Raw genomic sequence first — 24304 nt, 5'->3', positions numbered from 1 at the left:
GCAATTTTGTGTGTATAATGATAGGCATGACTGTTAAATTGGTTTCCAGTGTCTTTCAGGCTATGTCCCTACAGAATTGCAATTAAACACTTGACAAACCACAAGGCTATGCTAATCCTGCTTCAAAAATCTCTGATGGTAATGATGGCAGCCTGCCTTACTTCTCCACCAAAAGACTGAGAGACCCAGTGTTACTTCGACTCTTCTTAAAAATACTCTGTTTTTCCTTTTGGGGCTGTGGTTCATGTTTCAGCTGTAACATTCAGCCTCAGTTCACTATTGCTCTGTAACAATCTCTTCTTTGTTTAGCCCTACTACCTCATTTCTCTCTATTAGCCTTTAATCCCTGTCAGGGTTTCACCTTTGCAACGATGAGGTCACAGCTCATGTTGATTGGGAAGGGAAATCCTGATGATTGTTGCTGACAGAAAGCTGATAATGCTGTTTTTGGCAGCAATAAATTCTCAGTCTCTAAATGAAGACTAATCTTTTAGCCAGAAATCAGCTCTTTCAGTAGTTTTTTTAGCCTCATTCACAAATATTTTCCCATGCTCAAGCTGCTTGACCTTTGGAGCATTCAATGCACCTATGTTATTGTGCAGAACTGTTTTCCAAGGATCAAAATAAGCATCCATCTATCAATGTGAGTCAGGTGAAATTATGAAATAAATCAATTCCTCATTGGGAATGCAGTACTCAGAGCTCTCTGCAGCTTCTGCAACTGTAAGCACAAAATTCATATCAGCTGCTGAGCAATTCTGTCAGTATTTTTATACCTTTAAGTGACTTGTTGTCAGGACCAGTTTGAGCTTTATTTATTTTTTTTTTCAAGACAAAAGTGCATCATGAAGAGAGAGAAAAGAGGTGAGCAGGAGAGGTATGTGCTGTTAAATTCATGTTGCTGCTCTGATGAGTGATTCAATAAAGATAGTTCTTAAACAACCCTGAGCAATGCAGATGCTTCTTTTACAACATCATAAACGCTGTCTTTAGCATGGTTCATCACCTTAAATCAAGCATGGGCATTGAATTATCCCTTCTCAGCTGCAGTATCCATTATGTGCAACACCTGGGACCTCCTGCAAGAACGCATCTCCTTGCCAGCAATGAACTGCAGGAAGTTCTCCAATGGTTGAACAAGAACAAATTTATTGGAAATCCAAAGCTGAAGAGCAAACAAGGAGTTGACAATAGTATCAAAAATTAACTTCTGTACATTATGTTCTCTTTATTCTCTGTTCCTCCTCCTGTTTCCCAAACCAGATGCTCCTTCAGCACACTGAAGGAGGTAATCTACTCAAGAGTATTATCTATGTAACAGGGCTTCAGTGCTCCCAGTTGCAACTTCTTTGTGCATTTATTCATTCCTGGACATCTGTATCAAGGTACAATGCTCAACAAAATGTCAAATTGGTTGAAAACTTCATTCTCTTCAGTCCAATCTGTTTATTGTTATTGTCTCTACATCAGGCTATACTCACTCCTTTGATCAAAATAACCCTGGACTTTGGTCCAAATGCAGATTTGAACTTTACAAATTGGGTCTTGCCCAGCTAACAAAGTAGGCATTTTACTCCCTTTCCTGCTAGCAGTAACAAAACTCCGTGCTCCTGTGCACAGCTGGTAGCATTTTAGTTAGGTAATCCCTATGTAATCTATTATAATCTTTTTTCTTCCTTCCACAGCATGTGGGTCTTCCAAATGGTGAAAATCAACAATTGCCTGACTGTAATTCTCCACTAATATGGATTGCAGCAGAACTCCCTAGGGGAGCAATTCAGGTGCCTGAACACAGATGTGCAGTGCCATTTTGGATGATTTAGGCTAGCTGAGATGCCCACACAGGGCTGGCAGATGTGATGTAGGAACTATGGAAGACACACCTTTCTGGAGGGGCAGCTAGAGCCTAAGTGAGGTATAAAACAGTCTCAAACATCTCAGCATATTTCAAACACCTGAATCACTCCTTCAGCCCCTCCAGGAGACACTGCACTATAAGAGGGGCAGATTGCTTCTGTGCTTATTAGCTGAATGCACTGTGTATGTAAGTTTGCCTCATAGATTATCAAGAGTCAATACATGATGGTATAGAAACCAGCACTTTAGTGTTTGTACTGGCATTCCCACCCTTACAAGGACAAAACATCAGTGTCTTTGTATTTTATTCCTTATGTCTACAGGTAAATGCTTTATGTATCATATACATGTTTGCATCTGTCTGCATGTATCATATTTTCCAGTCCTTTTGTCAACTAAATTTACTGGCTTCTGGTTTAGTCTCTTTAGAATGAGAAATTGAAGCTTTCTTCCTTGAATTATTTTGACTTTAGGATTCTTTCCAGTCTTAGTTTATTGAAAACTCTAGCAATAGCTACATTTCATCTGTGTGCAGGAAAAATTTCTCGGTAGAGAAATTCAGCTGAACCAAGACTCCTGACTGGACCTGGCTCACGTTCCCTGCCAAGAACCCTTCTACATGCTGCTGAATCCCACTTTCTCTCTGGGACAGCTCAAGAGCTCAGTGACTGCAACAAACAATGGCTATGGGTCAGACCAAAGGTCTAGCTCTCTATCTTGGACCAGAGAGTGTAAGCAGGAAAAATGGTTAGGTAAACTCAGCCCAGAGTCCAGGGAAATGCTGCTCTGAGAAAGCAGAGTCTGTGGGGCTGGAGCACACAAAGCAAAGATGCCATCTCCTCGGGCTAGGAGACCAGCAAGGAAGTAGGAAGAGTAAAAGCAGAAAAGCAACTGGGATATGGAAAGCACAAGCAGAGATGGTTACCTAGCTAACCTGGTTTCCATTACCTGCCTTGACTGAGTAAAATTGAATTTCCTTAATAACCAGAGTGCTTTCTGAAGGGACTGTGCTGGATAATCTGTCCCTTGTTTCTGTCCTTCATTTGTATGCCCTGGGATGTTGCTGAGATGAAGTAGTACATTAATGCATGGACAAATACACTCCAGCATAGAAGGCAAACTCAATAGGACCTCAGTATCATCCTTCCCTTTCTCCCTCCCAGGGCTCTACCATATCACAGAGATTGCTGTTTTGTGCTGACTCCTTTGAGCATCTGGCCATTTTCTGCCCATACTGCACAGCTCCATTTCACAAAATGTAAACCTATGACTGAATGGGCATATTAATACATGCTGAAAGGGAGATGTGTGCGTAGATATGCTAATTGGTGATGGATAAAATCCCAATAGACGATACTTATTTCTCCTGGACCAGATCAAAATTCCTTCTCTGCATTGCAAACGGGTTTTGCAATCTCTTGTGCATCACTTTTCAAGCAGATCATAACAAACACACTACCCTGCTCTTCTTACAGATCTGTTACTGAAAAGGACACATCTTATGCTTTTAAAGTCACTTTTTTTTTGTATCTTGCATTTTATACAACAGTATAACATAAAAGCTAAAGAAGAAGGAGGTAATCCAGATATTGCTAAAACATAAACCCATCCCATCCCAACTGGCATCATGAATCATATCAAGAGGAAAAATAAGCAGCTCAAGACATGGAAAAACCTTTAAGGAAGAAGAATGGGAAGTCAAGTACAGTGCTACTATTCTGCAATGCCATTTTAATCTAGTTACATAACTATAACTGAGCAATTAAAGTTGCCACAAAGCATTCTCCAGCTCCTCACTGACTGCATTATTACTCTTTCAAAATATAATCACTTAAGCTAAATTAACCACAGCATAATTGTCACAGCTCTATTCTGTTGCAGCTAGATAGCATACCTTTAATCTTTCTCAAGCAGTGCAGCTGAAGGAGGACTCTTGCAGCAGAACAGCTTGAATGCCACATTACAATTACATGACAACCCTGGAGACTAAGAATTGTTTTGGGTTTCAGAAATTTTATGTTAAAAAAAAAAATCTTTCTTGACAAGCAAGCAGTTAATTTCATCAGCATTTTTACCCCATTGGCTGCAGACATTTGTCCTTCAAATCCCATTCCATTCTATGATTTTTTCCCATGTTTCTGTCACCTCTTGATTGAAGGTTATATAACAGTTACTCCTGGGTCCCCTTCATTGTACTTGGCCTCTCCTGGAGGAGGCACATAACGAAAGGCCAGCCTAGTGCCTGAGAACAGGAGGGCCTGGCAAAATGGGTATTCCAAGGCACTGAGAGGCAGCAGAGCTGCCCGATCCATAAATCCTACCTGAACTGAGGCAGAAATTTCAAAAGTCAGCTTGACACATCAGGTCTGAAAACATTAGACTTGTTTTGGCTAAGAAACTAAACTGATAGCCATAGAAAAATTCTGTCCAAGCACTGAATTTGGCAATATCCCAATGCTAAAGGGAGTATTGCATAACAGGAAGTGTTGAGCAGAAGCAATGGTAAGCTGCACTGCCAGCTCTTACTATAAAGCAGAAAATAAAAGCTGGGAGTTTGCCTCTTGCTATCAGTTACCATATATTTACTACTCTGCACATGGTGGTTTTGATCTGTGCAATGTTCTTCATGCTTATAAATGTACCTCTAATAAAGAAAACCAACATGCTTTCAGGTAGGTTTGGAACATGGTTTAGCCTGCCTCTGAATTTCCTGCAGAAATTGGGTACTCCACTAGGACGCTGACATGACGGTTTTGTTTTGTTTTTTAAATCATTTATTGCCAGGATGCAATAGATCAGTACCAGCTGGCTCACCAATAGAGCAGTGACTTCCTTATCCCCACCTCTTAGCAAAATTTTTATGGCTTGGGACTGACAGATCTAAAAGAAAAGAAAAGAAAAGAAAACAAAACAAACGAAAACAAAACAAAACAAAACAAAACAAAACAAAAAAAAAACACAGTCTCACCCAGTCTACAGAGAAGAGGTTAAACTTTATTTCCTGGAACATCAACCAAGTTCTACCCACTTGTTGATAAAAAGTCCACATTTCAAACTTTGTAAAGAATGCAGCTGTTGTGTGGCACTCTAAAGGAGGTCTGCTGGCTTTGAGGCCAAAATCTGGACAAAGGAGTTAGAGTCACAACAAGTGTAGGTACACAAAACAATGTGTAACTTAGTTTTATAGTAAAGCCAGGATAATATGTATCTATACACACATCCCTGTGCTTTTATTTGTAGCTGCTTTATTGCATTTGTGATCTTTTAAAGTATTGATCTATATACCGGACTGCTACAAGCATCTGGGTTAAAACACTCTCCACAGAAAAGCAATTTATTTATTTTTTTAAAATAAAGACCATGTAAAAGACCTTGTTTACGACACAAATTCTGTGAGTTGTATTGGCCATAGTGATAGGATAGGGAAGTGCCATGCAGCATTTGAAAAACTGAGGAGTGGGAGCTTCTGAAACTGGTTTTCAATAAAGCTACCACAGGGTGTTTAACCACTCTGAGCATTATGGAGCTGCTGTCTTGGGCGTACAGCTCCTGCTCTGGTTTGAGCCATAGAATATGCATAAAACTGAGCTGGGCCAACAGCAACAGTAGCTGCTGTGTCAGTATCAGCTGTAGGTATATCCTGCATTGTATGTGTGAAGAGGCTTTCCATCAGCAGCAGTTTTGGTGTGAACAGGTAGGGATTTTTTGCTTGTTTGATGGAATGCTAAGATTCAGGCAGAACAGATTTGATTTCATAAAAAAGTATCTGGTTTCTAGGAAAAAAAAAAATCACTTCTGTGCAAAAGCATGAATGCCCAGCCCGGATAATGTCGAAACTGAAATAGAAATGTTCAGTTTTTGGTACTCTACTACAACTTCATTGAAGAGCCAGAGTTTCTGTCCTATGCAGAATGGAGACTACATTTTCCATTAGGCACCATCTGCCATCATGAGGGAAAAAGTGGCATTATCATGAGTTATGGTCTGTAAAAGAAGCTCTGCTGTTTTGGAAGGAGCATGCACTTTCCTCCTCCATAGTCTCTTTCCAAAGAGATATATTTCAAATAAAGTTAATTCAAAACCTGAATCATTGAAATGAATTTCACTTGACCTTAGTAGTATGATTTAGATTTGGAAAAATCCACTAACTTTTGAAGGAGGTGGACAATACATTCTGGAATGTTAGATCATAGGTCCACCTCGTTGCATTACCTTATCACTGGTAGCAACCAGCGCTGGACCTCTGGGGTGAACACAATGGATTCTTCCCAACAAGACACTCTCATCCTCCAGCAATTTGCAGCTGAGAATTCCTAAGACGCAGGCAAAGTCTCCACAAAGAGCATCCCTCCATGAATTCTTCTTCCCAGAAAAATCTGTGCTGACATTTTTGTAACCTTGTGAAATTTTTTTATCTCTGGTATCTTTTAGCAAGGAATCCCACAGCTGAATTATTCAGCATGAAGAACTGTTTCTTTTTTGTTCATTTTCAATCTAACCTCTGCTAATTATGCACTTGCAAATATTATTTGTCTTTTCTTATGTGCTGTCAAACTCTGAAATATGCTATCACCTTTACTGTTAGATAGGTTCTTTGTAGCTGTCATTATCAAAATGTCATGCATCTGAATGAAGTTCATATAGCAATATCCCTATGAAACAGAAAGAGTGAAAGTTATCTGCATTAGTATTTTAAGTTTGCACTGTTAGAGCACTTTTGAAGTTAATCTCCTGATTGTCCCCACCTACTCTGATTTGGTTTATACTGTGGAGGGGTCAGAGTAACAGAGCTGGATTCTCACTGGATGAAACTAATCTAAAGATGAACACCAAGGGTCCAGCTTCATGAATGCTCAGGATTAAAGCAGGATTAGACTCTATGTCACACAAAGGAAAAAAACCTCTATAGGGTGGGTGAGTTCTGATGGGCAAAGTCAGCTCCTTACCTTCAACTGTTCCAGTCTCCACATCTGATCCTTCTGTTTCACTACTTGCTATTGTAGACAAAGCCTGAATGATTTGCTGAAAGCCAAAAAGTATGTCAAAAACATTGTGAAGACATAGCTCAGCCCTTCTGAGTTTCTCGTTCTCTTCAAGGTATGTAACAATTATACATCCAGTTATAATTTACAGTATCTCTGTTATAACTTACGGCTTATTACTTACTTAATCTCTGTTATAACTTACGGCTCATGTTAGATATAGCCTCATATCAGGATGCACATCTGCTGTCACCATCTGTAGCCAGACAAGATGCCATTCTGCGGACCTGTCCCTCATTTTTCTTTTCCACAGAAAAGTGCCTTTATTTCAATGAGCACCACAGTGAAATGGGACAAGTCCACCCACTGGCTTCTGACAAACCAAATTAGTTGTGGATGATGATATAGCATGACTAATAATAGGTCAGCAGTGCAAATACTGTGAGGCCAGAAAAAATATAGCATGGTGATGACAGTCATTTGGTGCTGAAAGGATAAATTGGCAGTATTGTTTTTCAAATGAGATTTATTGACCATAAGCTGAAGGTGAAGAGGCTGCAAGTCTTTCTACTGGCAGACTTTCTTCCACAGTTTAACAAGTATTTGCTCTGTTGTGGAGGATGATTTACAGTTAGTTGAATTATAGTGCAGCGATATGCTATAGGATATCAGCATTTCTATTCCTGTCAGCATTTCTATTCCTCTGGCACAAGTGAAGGGCCACTACCATTGTCAATTCGCTTTAAAATCTATGTATTTAATTTCTAGTTTAAGTTTAAGGCTGAACATCAGGGAAGTCCAACTTTACTTTTGAGCAAGTCCAATATATTTTGGCTTTGTGTTTTTCGTTAGTTTGTTTTTGTTTTGGTCAGGAAAGAGCAATATTTTAAAAATGTATTTCTTTAAATATTTAGGCATGTACTTATTTGTTATATAGCCAAATTTTCTGAGGAGTCTAAGGACTATATTAAAATAGTATTTACATGATGCCACAGATAACTAATCTTTCTTGACTCTTAAAACAGTCTCACTAGGCTTCTGCAGACTTCAGAAATCTGACCATGTGGGAAAAGGTTTGGGATCTGTAGAGTCTATTAAATCTCTGTTATATCCTCTCCTCCTCCCATCCCCAAGATTTTCCTTTCTGGTAAAAAAAAGGATAATGTTTATAATAAAGACTCTAACACATTTAACACTGTAAAACATTCAAAAGAAAGGGACAAAAAGGGAAGCGAATGGGGTGGAGACATTCAGTCATTAAAGAAATTGGGAGTCTTCTCAAGTTAAAATTAATGCAAATGCTCCACTGACTTCAGGAAAGCAAATTCAGGCCAAGAACTGTAATTGAGAGAGTAAAAGCATATTGTCTGTACAAGACATAGCTGCAGTGTTCAGTTCAGAGATGGATGATAGTCATTTTAGTATATTGCGTTTATGAGCCAAACACTGCAGTTACCTGAGGGTGAAGTTTCATAAGTTTGACACAGTGGCTTACACAATATTCCAAAGAAATGTTAAAGAGCATGGCAGGTAATGAAGAGCTGTAAAGGACAGGGAGTAAGATGACTTGCGTGTACAATTAAACTTGCAAGAGAAATTAAATAAGCAGAACATAATTGCCAGGTTTGTATTTAGCCTGTAAACAAACCATAATATGACTGTTTGAAGGGGGACTTTCTGCAAGTCCTCCTTCAAAAAACTGATGTAAACTCTTTAACATACTACAAATAACTACATTCTTGTATTTCCTTTAATCCCACATATTCAGGACTTGAAACCCTGAGTGAGACACCTGTGGATTGAGGCTTATTTGTTTAGTTTATCTGTATCTGATGGTCTCTGACATTGCATTGTAAGTTAGTCATGGCTAATTTCATTATAGCTAGGTTTTATCACTGTTTTTGTGTTATGATATCCTCTTTCTGAATGAACACTATCCTTAGTGCATTTGCCTTGTGTTAACTTTTTTCAGATGCCTATGGTCTAGAGCAGAACTCAATCCTGTTCTCTTAAACAGAGCTGTGAGCACAGGTAATCGGAGAACCGTTTTGACTTCCAGCTGTTTCCCAACCACTGTAAACAATGACAGGAAAAGTGTTTGTAACTTTCCTTTGTCAAATCAAGACTGTGCAATCTCCCTCCCAGTCTGGCTATCTGTCAATTTAATAAGATCGTTTTATCAGACTCCTCTTTGACTGAAGTCTTCAAATTCCAGGTAAATGGAGCAGAACAGCGTGATTTTGAGTTTTGCAGTTTAAGCTCACACCAGTTTAAATAAGAAGTCCATGATCCTGAAGTTAATTTAGTTCAATAGCCTATTTAAAAGGATTCAGTTACAGTCCCTTGCTGGCTTTCTGGTAAGGTTTACGGGGCAATAAGGACTGCAGGTAGAATTGAGTTCCTTCAAAGACAGTTTTCTTGGACATGGTATCAATGGTCTTTATTCATGGCATAGAGTTAACATGGTTTCCTTGCTCAAGATACTTTATTTTTGTAAAATTCACCTATGTATATTTATTAAAACATATATTTTTTGTAAAAGATGCCAATTAATGAAGACTTATAGACTATGACTAACAGAGTAGAGGATGGAAAGTTCTTTCATTCCTACTCCATTGGTAGCTCATCCTGAACCATAATCTCAACGCGTTTCCTGTGAATGGGAGAAAAATATTCATACAAATCTTTTTCGTGATTACTAGAAAAATAATAGTATTCATAAACTTCCTAGCCAGCTGCTAGCAGTTCCTACAGATAGATCCATAAAGACGGATTCTGTGAGACACTCAGAGGTCTCCCCGGGTACAGCTTTTGGCAGACTGGGAGGTCTAATGCTTTTTCTGATGAGAACCAGCCAAGCGATAGCACCTCTCATTCATATACTAGAGTTTGTGGTCTATAAATAATTTATCTGTTTTACATACGGGTAGCTATCAAATACTCTTCTCTCATCTGAGCAGTTATGCTGATACTATCTGGCAGCCACTCAACCACTTAGATGTAAACCCACTGAGCTGAAATTACTTTAATCAGATGAAAAGGGGAAAAGCAAATGCATTAACTGCCAATTCTCCCTAGCTCCTTCTTAAATCTTTCTGACTTACATTGCTGTTCCATTTTGGTCAGTTTTTACACAAGCATTTTCAGTTTCTTTGCCCAGTCCCTTCCTGGTCTGCATTTTCCATCTTTCAGCTAAGTAAGATCATACTGAAAATTCATCCCTTCCCAATTTGCTTCATTGCTTACAGACACCTTCCCCTATTGATAGCATCTGCTTTTGCTTATCCTCTGACAAGCATGGTGAGATGACAAATCTTTTTTTTTTGTCTACACAATTTTTTATTTCTTTGTTATCTCTGCTAGATTAAACCTCATTTTCACCTTTCATGGTGGCTTGTCAACATATGGTTATGAAAGCCCATCCATATTTATTCTGCTGAATTCAATGGTGAAATTACTCTTGATACCAATGACTGGCTCTGACCCACATGAATAAATCCAGCCCTTGCCTGTCAGAGACAGAAGGGCAACATCAGTTTAGATAAAGCTATGCCAGGTGCACCCATGCTGCACCTCCCCAGCATGCCAGGCCCCAGCAGGGCTCTGAGGTTTAAAGTACCCTGAACCGATGGGGTTCCATGTGATTAAAAAAAAAAAAAAAAGTAATTTTTGTGGCGGCCTAGATGACCCTGGTCTTCACCCTCTCCCAGAAGGGTGTGGGTCTCCTGGAAGTCTGCTGTCATAAACTACAATAAACCAGTAAGTAATAAAAACGTTCTTATTCCCCAATGGAATGTCTGCCAGGCAAGGTTTCAGTACAACTTGCATTTATTAACAAAACATCAAAACACTGATTTTTCAGACACCCATAAATGTAGCTTCTAAAGATAGAAGAGAGAGAGAAAACAGTGCAAAGAGGTGAAATACTTGCCCAGGTTCACTTTATAAAGTCAGATGTTTGACAGAGCATGAACTTTTCATTGACCTCAATTGATGCCCATTTAGGCTTTTAACATTATTGCCAGGAGATGAAATAAAACAATGTCCTGATCCCAGAGCAATCCTGGAGAGTGATTTGATTATATTCCTTTAAATAGCTGAGGAACACCCCACTGGGCCTCTCTGGCATGCACCAGAGAAGGCATCCAGACCATGCCATGGCAGCCAAGCAGATAGGAAGCCAGGTCTTACTCAACAGGCACTGGGAAATTAATGGAGCTGGAGTAGTTTTCATGTGCGCTTGGTGTTAAGTGGACTGTAAAGATGCAGGAAGACCTTTCTCCTGTTGCAGTCTCATTCCTCCCCTACATGGGCTTACATAGCTCCCCTTGGCACCCCAGAGCCACTACCGGACCTCCCAGCACACAATTGTCTGTCCAGCTCTGCCAAGCACTTTCTGGCTGGGAGATGAGCCTGTTGGCTCTTTTTTCCACCCCCTTATGTCAGTAGAATAACCCACTGCCTCTGTGTTTTGGAGGAGACACAGTCCAGGGAAGGAAAGTGGGTGGCAAGTGTTTCTAGAAAGGTATCAGAGAGGGCCTGCTGACCAGTCCACTATTTGACCTGCTCATTCTGCCTCCTGTCTCCTTACAGAAAAATTCTTGTAGGGGCAGCCCCTAGACCAACTATCAAGTACAAAACCACCTCTGAAGTCAGGCCTCTACATCCAGCCTCAGCTTCCCCCTTGTTCCTGGTAAAAGTCTGGGAAATCTTGTGGGTTTGGAAAAAAAAAAAAAAGTAAATGGTCAATGTCAATCAATAACAGCAATCTTTCAGCCACCCACATCTATCAGCTAACTGTAGCCAGACATCAAAAACAAAGTCAAGCCTGAACCACCAATGATTCTGGTCTAACCTTCACCTACAAGGAGTTCAGGGAAGCCCACATGTTATCAGTCTACATTAATGCCTGCTTCTTGGCTTGCTAAGAGAGCTGCTTTGCTACATATCACATCCACATAGCCATCCACAAAACCTGGGTCTCTTTTCAGCCAGAAGTTATACAAATATGTTGGCTTATGGAGGCAAAACAGCTCATTTCAGCTTGACTGACACAAACATCAGCAGCTGAAATACTCTTTCCAACTTCCCAGCTGTCCTGCATTTGAGAAGCTTATGAGGAGGATGTGAAATAAGGGGTCAGTGTGAAGCTAAGTCAGGGTAAGGAACGAAAGGAATTGTAATCACCATTTAGAAAGAGATGAGCAGCCAAAGGTACATGAATTGGAAAGAACCCATCTACATGCATGAGTTGAAAAAAGGTCACTTAAATAAATCTCATATGCATAATTCAAGACAAAGCTCACTGTTACTAAAGAAAGCATAGTTTACTAAGACCTGTCTCTATGGTAGGGACTGATAAAAAGAGTATACAAAAATCAGTGGCTATGAATCAGGTCTCTAATCTGTAAGAGATAAAGTATGTTAAGTTAAAGACTACAAAGTCCATCTCTGTTTATATTTTGTACAGTTGCTTACAAAGTATTTTGTCAGCCGTTGATTGTTTGCATGCAGCAGATAACCTAATGCTTCAGCGTAGAGCTGGACAAATGGTCACCAGCTCAACATGTACAGCAATTTTTCCCCTTTGTAAGAAAAAAACATTATTTTCTAATTTCTAAATACTAGACAGCTGGCCACAGTTAAAACACCATCTAGTATTTTTTGGTTAGCCTTACTTAAACACATATTTGTAATTTTCAAAACCTAAACTGTAGTTATGGAGTTATGATGGTATCCATTACACTGGTGCTTTTTTATCATTATTACAACTTCTGCCCAAAATGTTGGCAGTATTAGAACACTTAAACATATAATTTAACTTACCTCGCATCCAGAGTTGAGGGTGGTCCCTCAGATCAGGTCCGAGGTCAAAAATGGGGCAGGTTTGCTTTTGCCTTTGGTAGGTTCAGTGTGACTAGGGGAACCCAAACACATTTCTCATTTATCAGCTCTCCCTCACCAGTCCTGTGTGGCCTGCATCACATCTCACTTATGTGGGGACCATCAGCTAATGGCAAATCAAAAGAGTTAATCACCATCTTGCAAATCAACCTGCAACATTCACTCTGTACTAATTGCCAGGGCCAAGGCATTTATCTCCCTTTGTGTCAGATGCAACACAACTTTTTAATTTTTTTTTCACTTTATTTTTATTTTTTTAATGTAAAGGGGTTGAGGAAATCTATTTCCTTCAGAGCAATGCCAACACCAGTCTTAAGCTAAATGCAATCACCATGCCCTCATTACTGACGGCTCTCAAAAACTTTGCATGCTGTTGAACTTCATATTACACCTCCACTTGGTGGCAACTGCCATGGAGGGCACAGTGACCTGCCTCCTCCTGCTGCAGAGCAGAACAAGTGGGGGCTGGCCCATCACAAAGGCTGAATGCAGCAGGGCAGAGGCAGGCACTGGCGGTCCCATCCTCCTCATGAGCTATCTCACACCACGTAGAATAGCATCAAACAGCCCAACTTCTTAATCTTCATTTTTTATCACTTCCAAGTTCATATTTACCTATGTGACATTTACTCAATCTCTTTCAGTTACTAAACACAGTTCTAGGTAAGAGTCCTTCTCATGCTTCTGGGCCCAAATTCCCCCAGAGAGCAACCAGCACTTGTTGCAGGAGGGAAGGGGAAGTCCCAGCTTGCTGTTGTTCAAAGTCCTAGGACTGCTGATGGGATAAGCCAGCTCTGCCACTTGCCTTTTGACACAAGCAGACTCCAAATTTCTTCTAACACAAAAAGAATGTGATTGTAGCATGAGTTCATGGAGGAGCCATGACAATTTGTGGCATGTATGAAAATAGTATTGGTGGGATATGGAAATTTGTCTGGGAAATGTCTGCAAGTGGTTCAGGCTCCTTGAGGAGGCACCTCACAGCCCTGACCCAGTGCCACCTGCTGCAATCTGTTAATCTGTGATGAGGAACTGGCCTTTCCTTCAGCAGCACTGACAAAAGTATCACCAATGACTGAAGCTTGCGAAGAGCGTGGCAGATCCTTCAAATAGCCATGAAGGCCTGCAAGACAGCAATAGATATCAGCCAGTTCTCTCTTTGGTAGCACACACACACAGGAACACTCAGAAAAAAATCCAGAAGCAGAAGCAATAAAGTCTATTTAAATCTTACCATAAACATTTATTATTTCTTATAGTTTTCCTGTTGACAGCTGTGAGGCCAATTCTGATACCAACGTTTTCTCTGTGATCTGCCCATACAGATGTGCTCACATTGCTGCTCTGCATTAGCCATGGTGTGCAGGGATATAACCTGGACCCTCTGACCCATGGTAGATGAAGCACAATTCAGTCAAAAATATTGTTTGCCACAAATGAAGGAAGCTCAGAGACTCCCTGCGTGGCCTGTCTTCCAATCGGGAATGACAAAGAACCACCGCAAATGAAAAAAAAACTTACATAAAAGGAATTTTGAATCTTCACTGTTGCCCCATATTGGTTATTTTATCTCAAACTGAGAAAGTACATGGATTTAATTGTTATGAATAAATTTAGAAGATGGTGGTCATAAAGTATCCCATGCAGGTGTCCATCCTGGTATAATCTGTACGTGACATAGAGTGCTGAGGTAAAATCTTTGGGGTATGAAAGATGTGCCTCTGGCTATCTACAACAATCCCAGGGTAGGTTTTCTTTCTGCAGCTCTTCACAATCTCTCTTCTGGGTCTGGTGGATGTATTTAACTTAAATTCACAGAATCACAGAATCACAGAATTTCTAGGTTGGAAGAGACCTCAAGATCATCGAGTCCAACCTCTGACCTAACACTAACAAGTCCCCCACTAAACCATATCATTAGCCTCTACATCTAAACGTCTTTCAAAAACCTCCAGGGATGGTGACTCAACCACTTCCCTGGGCAGCCTGTTCCAATGCCTAACAATCCTCTCAGTAAAGAAGTTCTTCCTAATATCCAACCTAAAACTCCCCTGGCGCAACTTAAGCCTATTCCCCCTTGTCCTGTCACCAGGCATATGGGAGAATAGACCAACCCCCACCTCGCTACAGCCTCCTTTAAGGTACCTGTAGAGAGCGATAAGGTTGCCCCCAAGCCTTCTCTTCTCCAGGCTGAACGAGCCCAGCTCCCTCAGCCGCTGCTCATAAGACTTTTTCTCCAGACCCCTCACCAGCTTGGTCGCCCTTCTCTGGACTCACTCAAGCACCTCCATGTCCTTCTTGTAGCGAGGGGCCCAAAACTGAAGTAAAATGTTTTCGGTTTGTATCTAATCAGTCCAAACAGAGAAGAGCATAAGAAAAGCCCTCAATGTGTGTGGATCTGTGATCATTTCTAAGAATGTTCTCCCACTGAAACAGTTTTCGTGGTTTGCCAATGAAAACTAGTTTTCAAAACAAATAGTTTTATTTTGTCTCATTTCCAACACATTAAGATTTGTTGTTTTTGTTTGTTTGTTTGTTTGTTTGTTTTTCTAAACCTGTATTGACAGATTTAGATGAGACAAATATTTAACCTAATATTATTTAATTTTTCTATCCTGTTTTTCTATGCTGCTCTATTAAAAGTTAGGACATGTCAGAGTGACCATGGCACTAAGCACTCGCTCCATTTTTGATTATACACAAAACATAGGATCATCTGCTGGATGAAAGTTCTCATAAGACAGCAGGACTATTTAAAAATCAATTCTCAAATGTTATTTGGAACAATGCAGAAAAAAAAATTTCCAGGAGGTAGCGGTAATCATTTTTCTATCCTATTTTTACTCAAAAATGCAGACAGAAGGGAAGAGGTGTACGTGTTGGGTGGTGTGTGGTTTCTTCTTTACAGAAAAGAAGAAGAAGAAAAAAAAAGTAAACTATTTTGTTCATCAGATTGACCCTAAAATTAGATTTCTGCTGTCCCAAAGTTCTTTCCACTGCAACTAAATACCACTTACAGGGGAAATAAAGGATCACAAATTACAGTCTAGAAAATCAGATGGAAAGAGTTTTTATATTTTTGGGACTAGAGCTACTTAGTTTTCCTCTACTGGCAAGAAAAAGAACTTGACAATTTAATGGGAATCTTCCATCCTCCTTTTCTTGTAGTCTGTTAGCATAATTTAATAAAATACTGTTTTTTATTTCCTGTCTAAATCAGAATTACCTAGGCTATTAATCCCTGAAGTCAACAGTACTTCTTATAATTTGGAGATTTCCAAAATTTCCATGTTGAATGATGAAGGTCACCTGCTACAATGTATTGGCTTCACAGCATTTTTCTACTCAAATATGGTAAATATTTAGTGAAATCATATGCACTGTAGAGTCATACACTGAAAAACACTTGAACCATTTTGAGCTGGGGGCGACCTTATCACTCTCTATAGGTACCTCAAGGGAGGCTGTAGCGAGGTGGGGGTTGGTCTGTTCTCCCACGTGCCTGGTGACAGGATGAGGGGGAATGGGCTTAAGTTGATCCAGGGGAGTTTTAGGCTGGATGTTAGGAAGAACTTCTTTACCGAAAGGGTTGTTAGACATTGGAACAGGCTGCCCAGGGAAGTGGTGGAGCCACCATCCCTGGAAGTCTTTAAAAGACGTTTAGATGTAGAGCTTAGGGATATGGTTTAGTGGGGACTGTTAGTGTTAGGTCAGAGGTTGGACTCGATGATCTTGAGGTCTCTTCCAACCTAGAAATTCTGTGATTCTGTGATTCTGTGATATTCTAAAAACAAGGCTATGTATGGGTTCGGGATGCTTGGTAAGTGGAGAACCAAATACTGTAGAGAGGGTATTTTTTAGTTAACATTTAGTTATGAGAATGTGTTACCATAAAATCTTAATTTATAGAACAAGAAAGCTGGAGGCAAGGAATTTTCCCTGCCACAGAGAACTGCATGAAGAAGTCTGTATGTATACAGTAAAGTTGCTATGTCCTTTTATTTGCAATGGATCAGAGTGGATGGTCTTCTTTAGTCTAACTCAAATATCACTCAGGCCAATGGAAAGATTCCCTTTAGCTTCAGAGGCTTTTGTATAAAGGAAAGAAGCAAATGCCTAGTGCCACTAATGACCAAACTAGCAAACTATTTTGAGTGGGGAATGCGTAATATACACATATAATTCATTTGCTTATAGGATATATATTTTTGTATATTATACTTTTTTTTTTTTTTTTTTTTTTTTTTTTTTTTCCTATTAAGCAGAATAGCATACTTCTGATCTGGCTTTATTTTCTTGTATCTTAACAAACACAGAAAACAGAAACATAAAGCTATTTATTTTCTGTTCTATACTAAAAAGATGTATTACTTTGATGCTCAGAAAATACATTAAAAAAAATCATTTATTTGTGAGAGTTTCATTATCTTATTACATGTGCCGTGGTTTGGTGCATAGGAAGTGTATAGCTTAACATGCTAATCTTATTACCAATTTTAAAAAGGTGTCAAGCTTTCCTCTACAATAGACAGGAGATACAGGTTTGAGTTTCAGTAACAGGCTAATTTCAAAGAGAGGTATTTGTTTAATTAGAATCAAACATAATTTTACAAACAAATAACAAGTACAAAAAATGAGTAATTTTTTAATATGTGCAACAGGTTGTTAGTCTCCTGCTATTTCTATTTTTTTTGTACTTCCTCTTGTAGCCATAGCTGGACGGCTCTTTTTAAATATCAAGGCTACACTTTTCAGAAATGATTAGTAATTATGGGTGCCTGTTCAGAGTTATCTTACTGGAGCCTAAAAGTGAATATTCAGCACTTTCTGACAATCTAACTCCTTTAAGGTAACTCACATTGTGGTGAAATAACTAGCCCTTACCAAACTTCTTCCATCCAAAGATACCATATATTCATCCCAGTGAATTCTGACATGTATTTTGTTCCACATCCTTAGTTGCTTTGTTTATCAGGCCAAGGAGCAATAGTTAAGATCTGCCTAAACATTTAGAAAAGTTTTAAATTTCTCTAGGCAGTTGAACACTTTTACACACTACTTATTTATACACACAACTAAATCAGCTCACTTAATTTGCCCCACCCTATGTTTAATCAACATAATAGCTTGCTATTTGTCTTAAACTATAAAACAAATATTTAAAAATAAAACAAGAACCACTATTGGGTTTTACAAACAAGTATATGACGTAATAGTTTGTGGTAATGACTTAAGTTGGAGCAGCTTCCTTGTCTGGGATTTTAAAAGCTCTCTCAGAACCAGTACTCAGAGACAAAGATGTGAACATTGACAATATTACGATGAGATACCACCCCGCCCATGACGTAGTTCATCTCCAGTTTCAGGATGGCATGGAAAGGTCCAACAATGGGCCGTACCTGGCGCACAACACCTGTTGGGATAGAAAGAGGTTGCTGACATTAATAAGAAAATCAAATAGTTTTGGATGAGCTATAGCCTGTTTCACTTCAGCAAGAGAAAAACTCCCTTTCATTTTCAGTATAGCTGAAGGAATGTTACTTTATCTACTCGATCGGTAAATAACATGAAAGAAAGCTTGTGAAATAAAACTAGATATAACTTTTGAATCAAAATACCTTGCTAAAAATCTAGAAATAGCACTAAAATGTTGCTATTGTCAGGAAATTCTTTTTTTTTTTTTAATTATTTTTTAATTCTTAATTCAAAGAAATAAAGTCTGTAAGCTTTCTTCAGCCAACATCCACATTATCCTGAGGAGTACAACAACACCCACATCTGGGAATGCCATGCAATTTTTGGTATTGTGTTGTGAACCTCATTCCACTTGGAAAAGTAGAAATCAGTTGTAATGGTAATTACAACGGAACAATACAATCAACATGCTCCACATAAACAGCAAATGACACTAATTTGTAAATTGTTAGTGTGTCATATTGCTGGTGCAAAACTGCACAGGAAACACTGGAAAGAAAAGCAGGTCGGTTTAATGAGGAAAGGGGGAGTATCACAGCATCATTCCGCATATGGATGGTGGCTGCTTCCTCAGCAACATCAGGGCCTGATAATAAGGAAGGAAGTGGTAAGAAGTGAACTGCATGTTTCAGAGCTCCAGTCCTTCAGGTTGTTTTACCTGGAGGAGGCCCTGTGCTGGCATGCAGCAGGTGAGGGACCACTGGGGCTGGGAGTGGTGGGGGCTTCACAGGGCCCACAGGAGAGGTCTTCTCCAGCCAGGACTTGTCCCACTGTCCCAGCTGGGCAGCAAGGCAGGCCAGGGGGCAACCAGCTTCAAGCAAAAGTCCAGATCACCGGGCAAGTTCATGGAGATTACACAGGGCCAAAGTCAAGGCAGGGAGTCAAAACATGGGTCCGAGTTCAGGACAAGAGGACCCATGGCTGTGATGAAGCTGAAGACCAGCAGGAACTGAAGCTGAAATGGGGCTCCTCAACTCTGGGCAGGATATGGGAGAAGCCTGTCTGGGCCACAGGGACTTCGATAAGTCCTCGGGCTCTTGACAAATGTGGCTAAAAAGAACAGCATTAAATCTTCAGACCTACACAAAAGAAAGTCCTTTTTCCAGGGCAGTGAAGACATTACAGTTTTTTCCTGTTTAAATACCAACTAATATCTTCAGCATGCAGTAAAACTGCAAACTTTTCATCACATTCACTTTGCTTGCCATATTCGATGCATACACTTTCTAAGCATTTTTCCCCTGCAATTTATATGTACATGCATACACACACATACACACATATATATACTTCTATATGTACACATTGTTTTTTGTTTTCTTGGCCACTCTCCTGAACCTTATAAAAACTACTGGGCTTTGCAGATGATATATTGAAAAATAAAAGCCTCACTTAAATTGCCCTCCCTTCAGGGTAGCATTTAAAGCATTTTGCTAACAATACATCACATTATAGCAGGCACTGCTTTAACTGACAACCACAGAAACATGCAGCATTGGAATCGCTCAGTACTGGCAATTTGTTTAACCCACCCTGTTATGGTCTCATGTAGTAATCACCAAGCCTCAGATGACACAGGTTGCTGGTTGCATTTAGCAATCTTTTTATAATGCTCTACATTTTCTTGCTCTACTCTGTCTAGAAGGGGGATTACAAACTGTATATTTTTTTTCTGATGTGATGCAGTTCTACTCAGGCTGGTACAGTGTAAGCAGGTATACAGTGCAGGATTTGTCCATACACTATTGATATAGCCTTCAAAGCATTTAGTAACTTTCTCATTCTTATTTGGATGCACCCTGCTAGTAGGAAGAAAAAAAAAGGAATTTCTGTTGTGAAGGTCTAACAATTATGTTTCATGGGGCAGTGCTTTTTTACCCAATACTTTTTGCTGCAGTTTCAAAATCAAGCTTACTGCTGGTCTAGGAAGCAAATGCATGTTAAGACGGCTACATTGAAGCAATGAATTGAAGGAATGTGTAAGGAAACAAAATACTGTCACAATATTGATTTATGCAGTTTGTTGTGCCAATGTCCTAGATTGTCCTGAAATGAATCTCAAAACACCATTCCAGAAGGATTCTTTCCTCTCTCCTAATAAATAAATAGGATGATGCAGTCAGATGGGTGTGTGCTACAGCATGCATATAAAGCTGCTGTTATTCTAAATGTGCAGCAATTTCCTTTACTGATATGTTCAGAAATGATGTCAGGCACACAGAAAAGGAAGGAAGGAAGGAAGGAAGGAAGGAAGGAAGGAAGGAAGGAAGGAAGGAAGGAAGGAAGGAAGGAAGGAAGGAAGGAAGGAAAGAAGGAAGGAAGGAAGGAAGGAAGGAAGGAAGGAAGGAAGGAAGGAAGGAAGGAAGGAAGGAAGGAAGGAAGGAAGGAAGGAAGGAAGGAAGGAAGGGAGGGAGGAAGGAAGGAAAGGAAGGAAGGAAGGAAGGAAGGAAGGAAGGAAGGAAAGGAAGGAAGGAAGGAAGGAAGGAAGGAAGGAAGGAAGGAAGGAAGGAAGGAAGGAAGAAAAGGAAGGAAGGAAGGAAGGAAGGAAGGAAGGAAGGAAGGAAGGAAGGAAGGAAGGAAGGAAGGAAGGAAGGAAAGAAGGAAGGAAGGAAAGGAAGGAAGGAAGGAAGGAAGGAAGGAAGGAAGGAAGGAAGGAAGGAAGGAAGGAAGGAAAGAAGGAAGGAAGGAAAGGAAGGAAGGAAGGAAGGAAGGAAGGAAGGAAGGAAGGAAGGAAGGAAGGAAGGAAGGAAGGAAGGAAAGGAAGGAAGGAAGGAAGGAAAGGAAGGAAGGAAGGAAGGAAGGAAGGAAGGAAGGAAGGAAGGAAGAAAAGGAAGGGAAGGAAGGAAGGAAGGAAGGAAGGAAGGAAGGAAGGAAGGAAGGAAGGAAGGAAGGAAGGAAGGAAGGAAGGAAGGAAGGAAGGAAGGAAGGAAGGAAAACCCTGAAATGTTCTGTGAGACAAATGCATATGGAGGAACACATGATTTTCACCTTTTCAAGACTAACTCATTAAGAGCTCCCAATTCTATATTTTTTGGTGATGAATGCCAGAATGTAAAACCTGAGCTTTTTTTCTCAGCCAAACTCAAGGACAAACATAAATGGAAGCCATGCAACAAAGCTGCTCAGAGCCTGAAACTTGGCTGCATATTTATTTAGTTCCCAGTGATCCTGTTACAATGGTCCTAGGTCTCAGTAATGCCATTAAAGATCACCTGCTGTAATGTGCTGCTGCCTTTTAATGCTACCTGTAATTCTCTAATGCCTCTGATTCTCTAATGTCTTGTGCCAGTTGTCAGGTACTAGGGAGGCACAACTAGCCCAGACCCAGACAAGGCCAGTAGTGCCTTGTGCCTTCTCTCACAAAAATAGGAGTTTTAAAACGTTTCACTCAGGCCCAGTACATGAAGTATGGCTGAATGAATCAGTGAGTATCTATAAAGTGTTTAACAGAGGATCCATTTGAAGATGGCACATATAATAATTCTGGATGTTTTTAAGTGAAGTGGATTTTTCAGTTACAGCAACATTTGCATAAACATGCTGTTCTACTATGTCTTTTGTCAGATGAATGCTGGGTCCCAATTTGTGCTCCTTCAGCATTTTTAGCTGAACTTTAAGTACAAAAACATAACTTTATAGTAATAGGAAGGTTACAGCTTTTAAATGTACTGAAAAGAAAATTATCAGGAGTACCGAGGGGAAGTTATGCTTGATTGAATGCTTGACCAGCTTGATAAGTTTCTATGATGAAAGGACTGGCCTGGTAGATGAGGGAAGAGCAGTATATAATGTCAGCCTGGACATCAGTAAAGCTTTTGATGCTGTCTTCCTAAGGAACCTCACAGAAAGGCCGTGAAGTATGGACTGGATGAGCAGACAGTGAGGTAGACTGAAAACTGACTGAATGAGCAGGCCCAGAGGGTGGTGATCAGTGGCCCAAAGTCCAGTTGGACTAGTCCAGTTGTAACTAGCAGGGTACCCCAGGGGTCAATACTGAGCCAATAGGAACCTCATGAAGTTAAATAAGAAGAGCAACATCCTGCCCCCTGGGAGGAACAGCCCCAGGCACTAGTACGTGCTGGCAGCCGACCAGCTGGAACACAGCCAGGCAGGGAAAGACATGGAGGTCCTGGTAGACATCAAGTTGAACATGAGCCAGCAACGTGCCCTTGCTGCAAAGAAGGCCAATGGTATCCTGGGCTGCATTAAGCAAACCACTGCCAGCAGGTCAAGGGAATTGATCCCATCTATCCAGCATTGCTAAGTCCACATAGATGAGGCTGTGACCAGGCCTGGGCTCCCCAGTACAGGACAGACATTGAGCTACTGGAGAGAGTACAACATAGGGTCACAAAGATGATTAAGGGACTGAAGAATCTCTCCTGCTAGGAAAGGCTGACTGATACGGGACTGTTCAGTCTTTTTTTTTACCAATCTGAAAGCAAAGTAGCCAGATGGAGCCAGTTAGAGGTTACATGGGGATACCCGCAGACTGGGATATGGTCCTGGATTACTGTAGCAGTGCACGCTATCCTATGAGTTATTCTCTGTAGAATGCCAGACATGTAGAATGGTGATACTCATTAAGTGACCTGAAAACAGGGTGCTCTCAAGCATCAAGATCAGCTGGTGTTCTCTGGGAGCAAAGCTGCAGACTCTACAGTTGGTAAACAGAGTGAATTTATTTAAGCAAGTTCACCCACACTTTTTTAACACAATCAGTTTTCAACTAGATCGGTGTTTTGCACACACCAAAAAAAAATAACCTTTGCCTATAGAAGAAAAAGATTATATATAAAACTGGGTAAATAACTGCTAATAAATGAACAAAATGGCTCTGATTACATGGGAATGTTGAAGGTTCAGGTGTGTTATTCAATGCAGCCAATGGTATTGCAAAGTTCTCAAAGCTAACATAGGTGGTCACTACATTTGCATGCACCTCCTGAGCTACGTATAACATATACATATACTACTAGTACACCATTGTGCTTTTACAGACCAAACTATCATGGGATGTCGCTGCTAATGTCTCTATGGCTCAATGACAAAAGTCAAAGCAGATTCTCACTGCTGCTGAATCCCATGTGTCATAAATCTTGAATGTCTGTCTATAGGTATACTTAAGAGAGTGCTGTTACAGTCAAGTCTGATGTGCTGCTGTTGCTGTTTATCCTCTTCTGTTCAAAATCTGTGACCCAAACACAGACTCAGCCTACAGAAAAGCCAAAATGCCACAGGCCAGGCAGATTATTTTCCATCAGCTCCAGCTTATTTGTTTTGCTTTTTTGTTAGCTGAGCAGAGATGTTATTACCCATACCAAATCTGTTTGGGTATTTTCATGGCTTGCTGACCTTCTCCGTTTAGAAAACAACAATAACTCTTTTTCTTGCTCACTTTGCCTGTATTGGAAATAGGATCTACACCAATCCTTTCCATCTGCTGACCTGTTTGAGCAACAACCTCAGCTTGAATTGCAGTATGTTTTTGGATGTCACAGTTATTTCTGCAGTGATTGTCTGACCATGGCCCAGAACTTCTAAAGCTCTGTAATTAACACATTTAGCTGTTCTCTTACTCTGTTTCATCTCCCTTCATGTTGCATTTCAACTTTGTCTAAGGTAAAAGCATGTCACTTTTAATGAAGGTATTCTTCTTGTAAAGCATCATATATAGTGAAGACACTAACCTAAATAATAAGTAATATTTTTTTTCGAGTGAAAATAACGACAATAACCAGTATCTTAGAGACACCATCACTGGATTACTGAGGCTCTGTTTATCAAAGTATACAGGAAAAATAAGACAGCAAGGTTAATATTGTTAATCTTCCTAAGCTTTTCAGCAGAATTTCTATTATTGTAATCAGATGCCACAGGTATTCTTTGGCTTGTCCATACCCCTTTAAGATATCATTACATTTCTCTGCTTTGAAATATGTGGCACCCTCAGGCAATTCACCTCTGTGTCTGGTTTCTGCTTGTATCTTTACATTATACAGCCAATTTGCTAATAAGCTCCATTTTGAACTCAGGAGAAGCACTTCTGTTTTGTTAGCACATTAACCCATTCGGGATGACAAGTC

At 40.1% G+C, this 24304-nt stretch overlaps 1 protein-coding gene across 4 annotated transcripts in view; it reads right to left on the bottom strand.

The window, feature by feature from the left end:
* Positions 1 to 16500: 16500 nt before the first annotated feature.
* The window catches only part of FBLN1 (fibulin 1), a 90001-nt gene continuing 82197 nt past the window's right edge, over positions 16501 to 24304 (bottom strand). For 2 of the 4 annotated variants that reach the window (XM_082780261.1, XM_082780260.1), the window contains exon 17: positions 16972 to 18156. In XM_082780261.1, coding sequence (XP_082636387.1) covers positions 18017 to 18156 — 140 coding nt within the window. In that variant the 3' untranslated portion in view covers positions 16972 to 18016. Of the gene's footprint in view, positions 18157 to 24304 lie in introns of all 4 variants that reach the window. The other 2 variants (XM_082780262.1, XM_082780258.1) reach the window with 2 other exon arrangements.

Source organism: Aythya marila (assembly GCF_965140915.1).
Source record: "Aythya marila genome assembly, chromosome: 1".
NCBI lineage: Eukaryota > Metazoa > Chordata > Aves > Anseriformes > Anatidae > Aythya > Aythya marila.
This window is presented reverse-complemented; position numbering and strand designations above follow the sequence as displayed.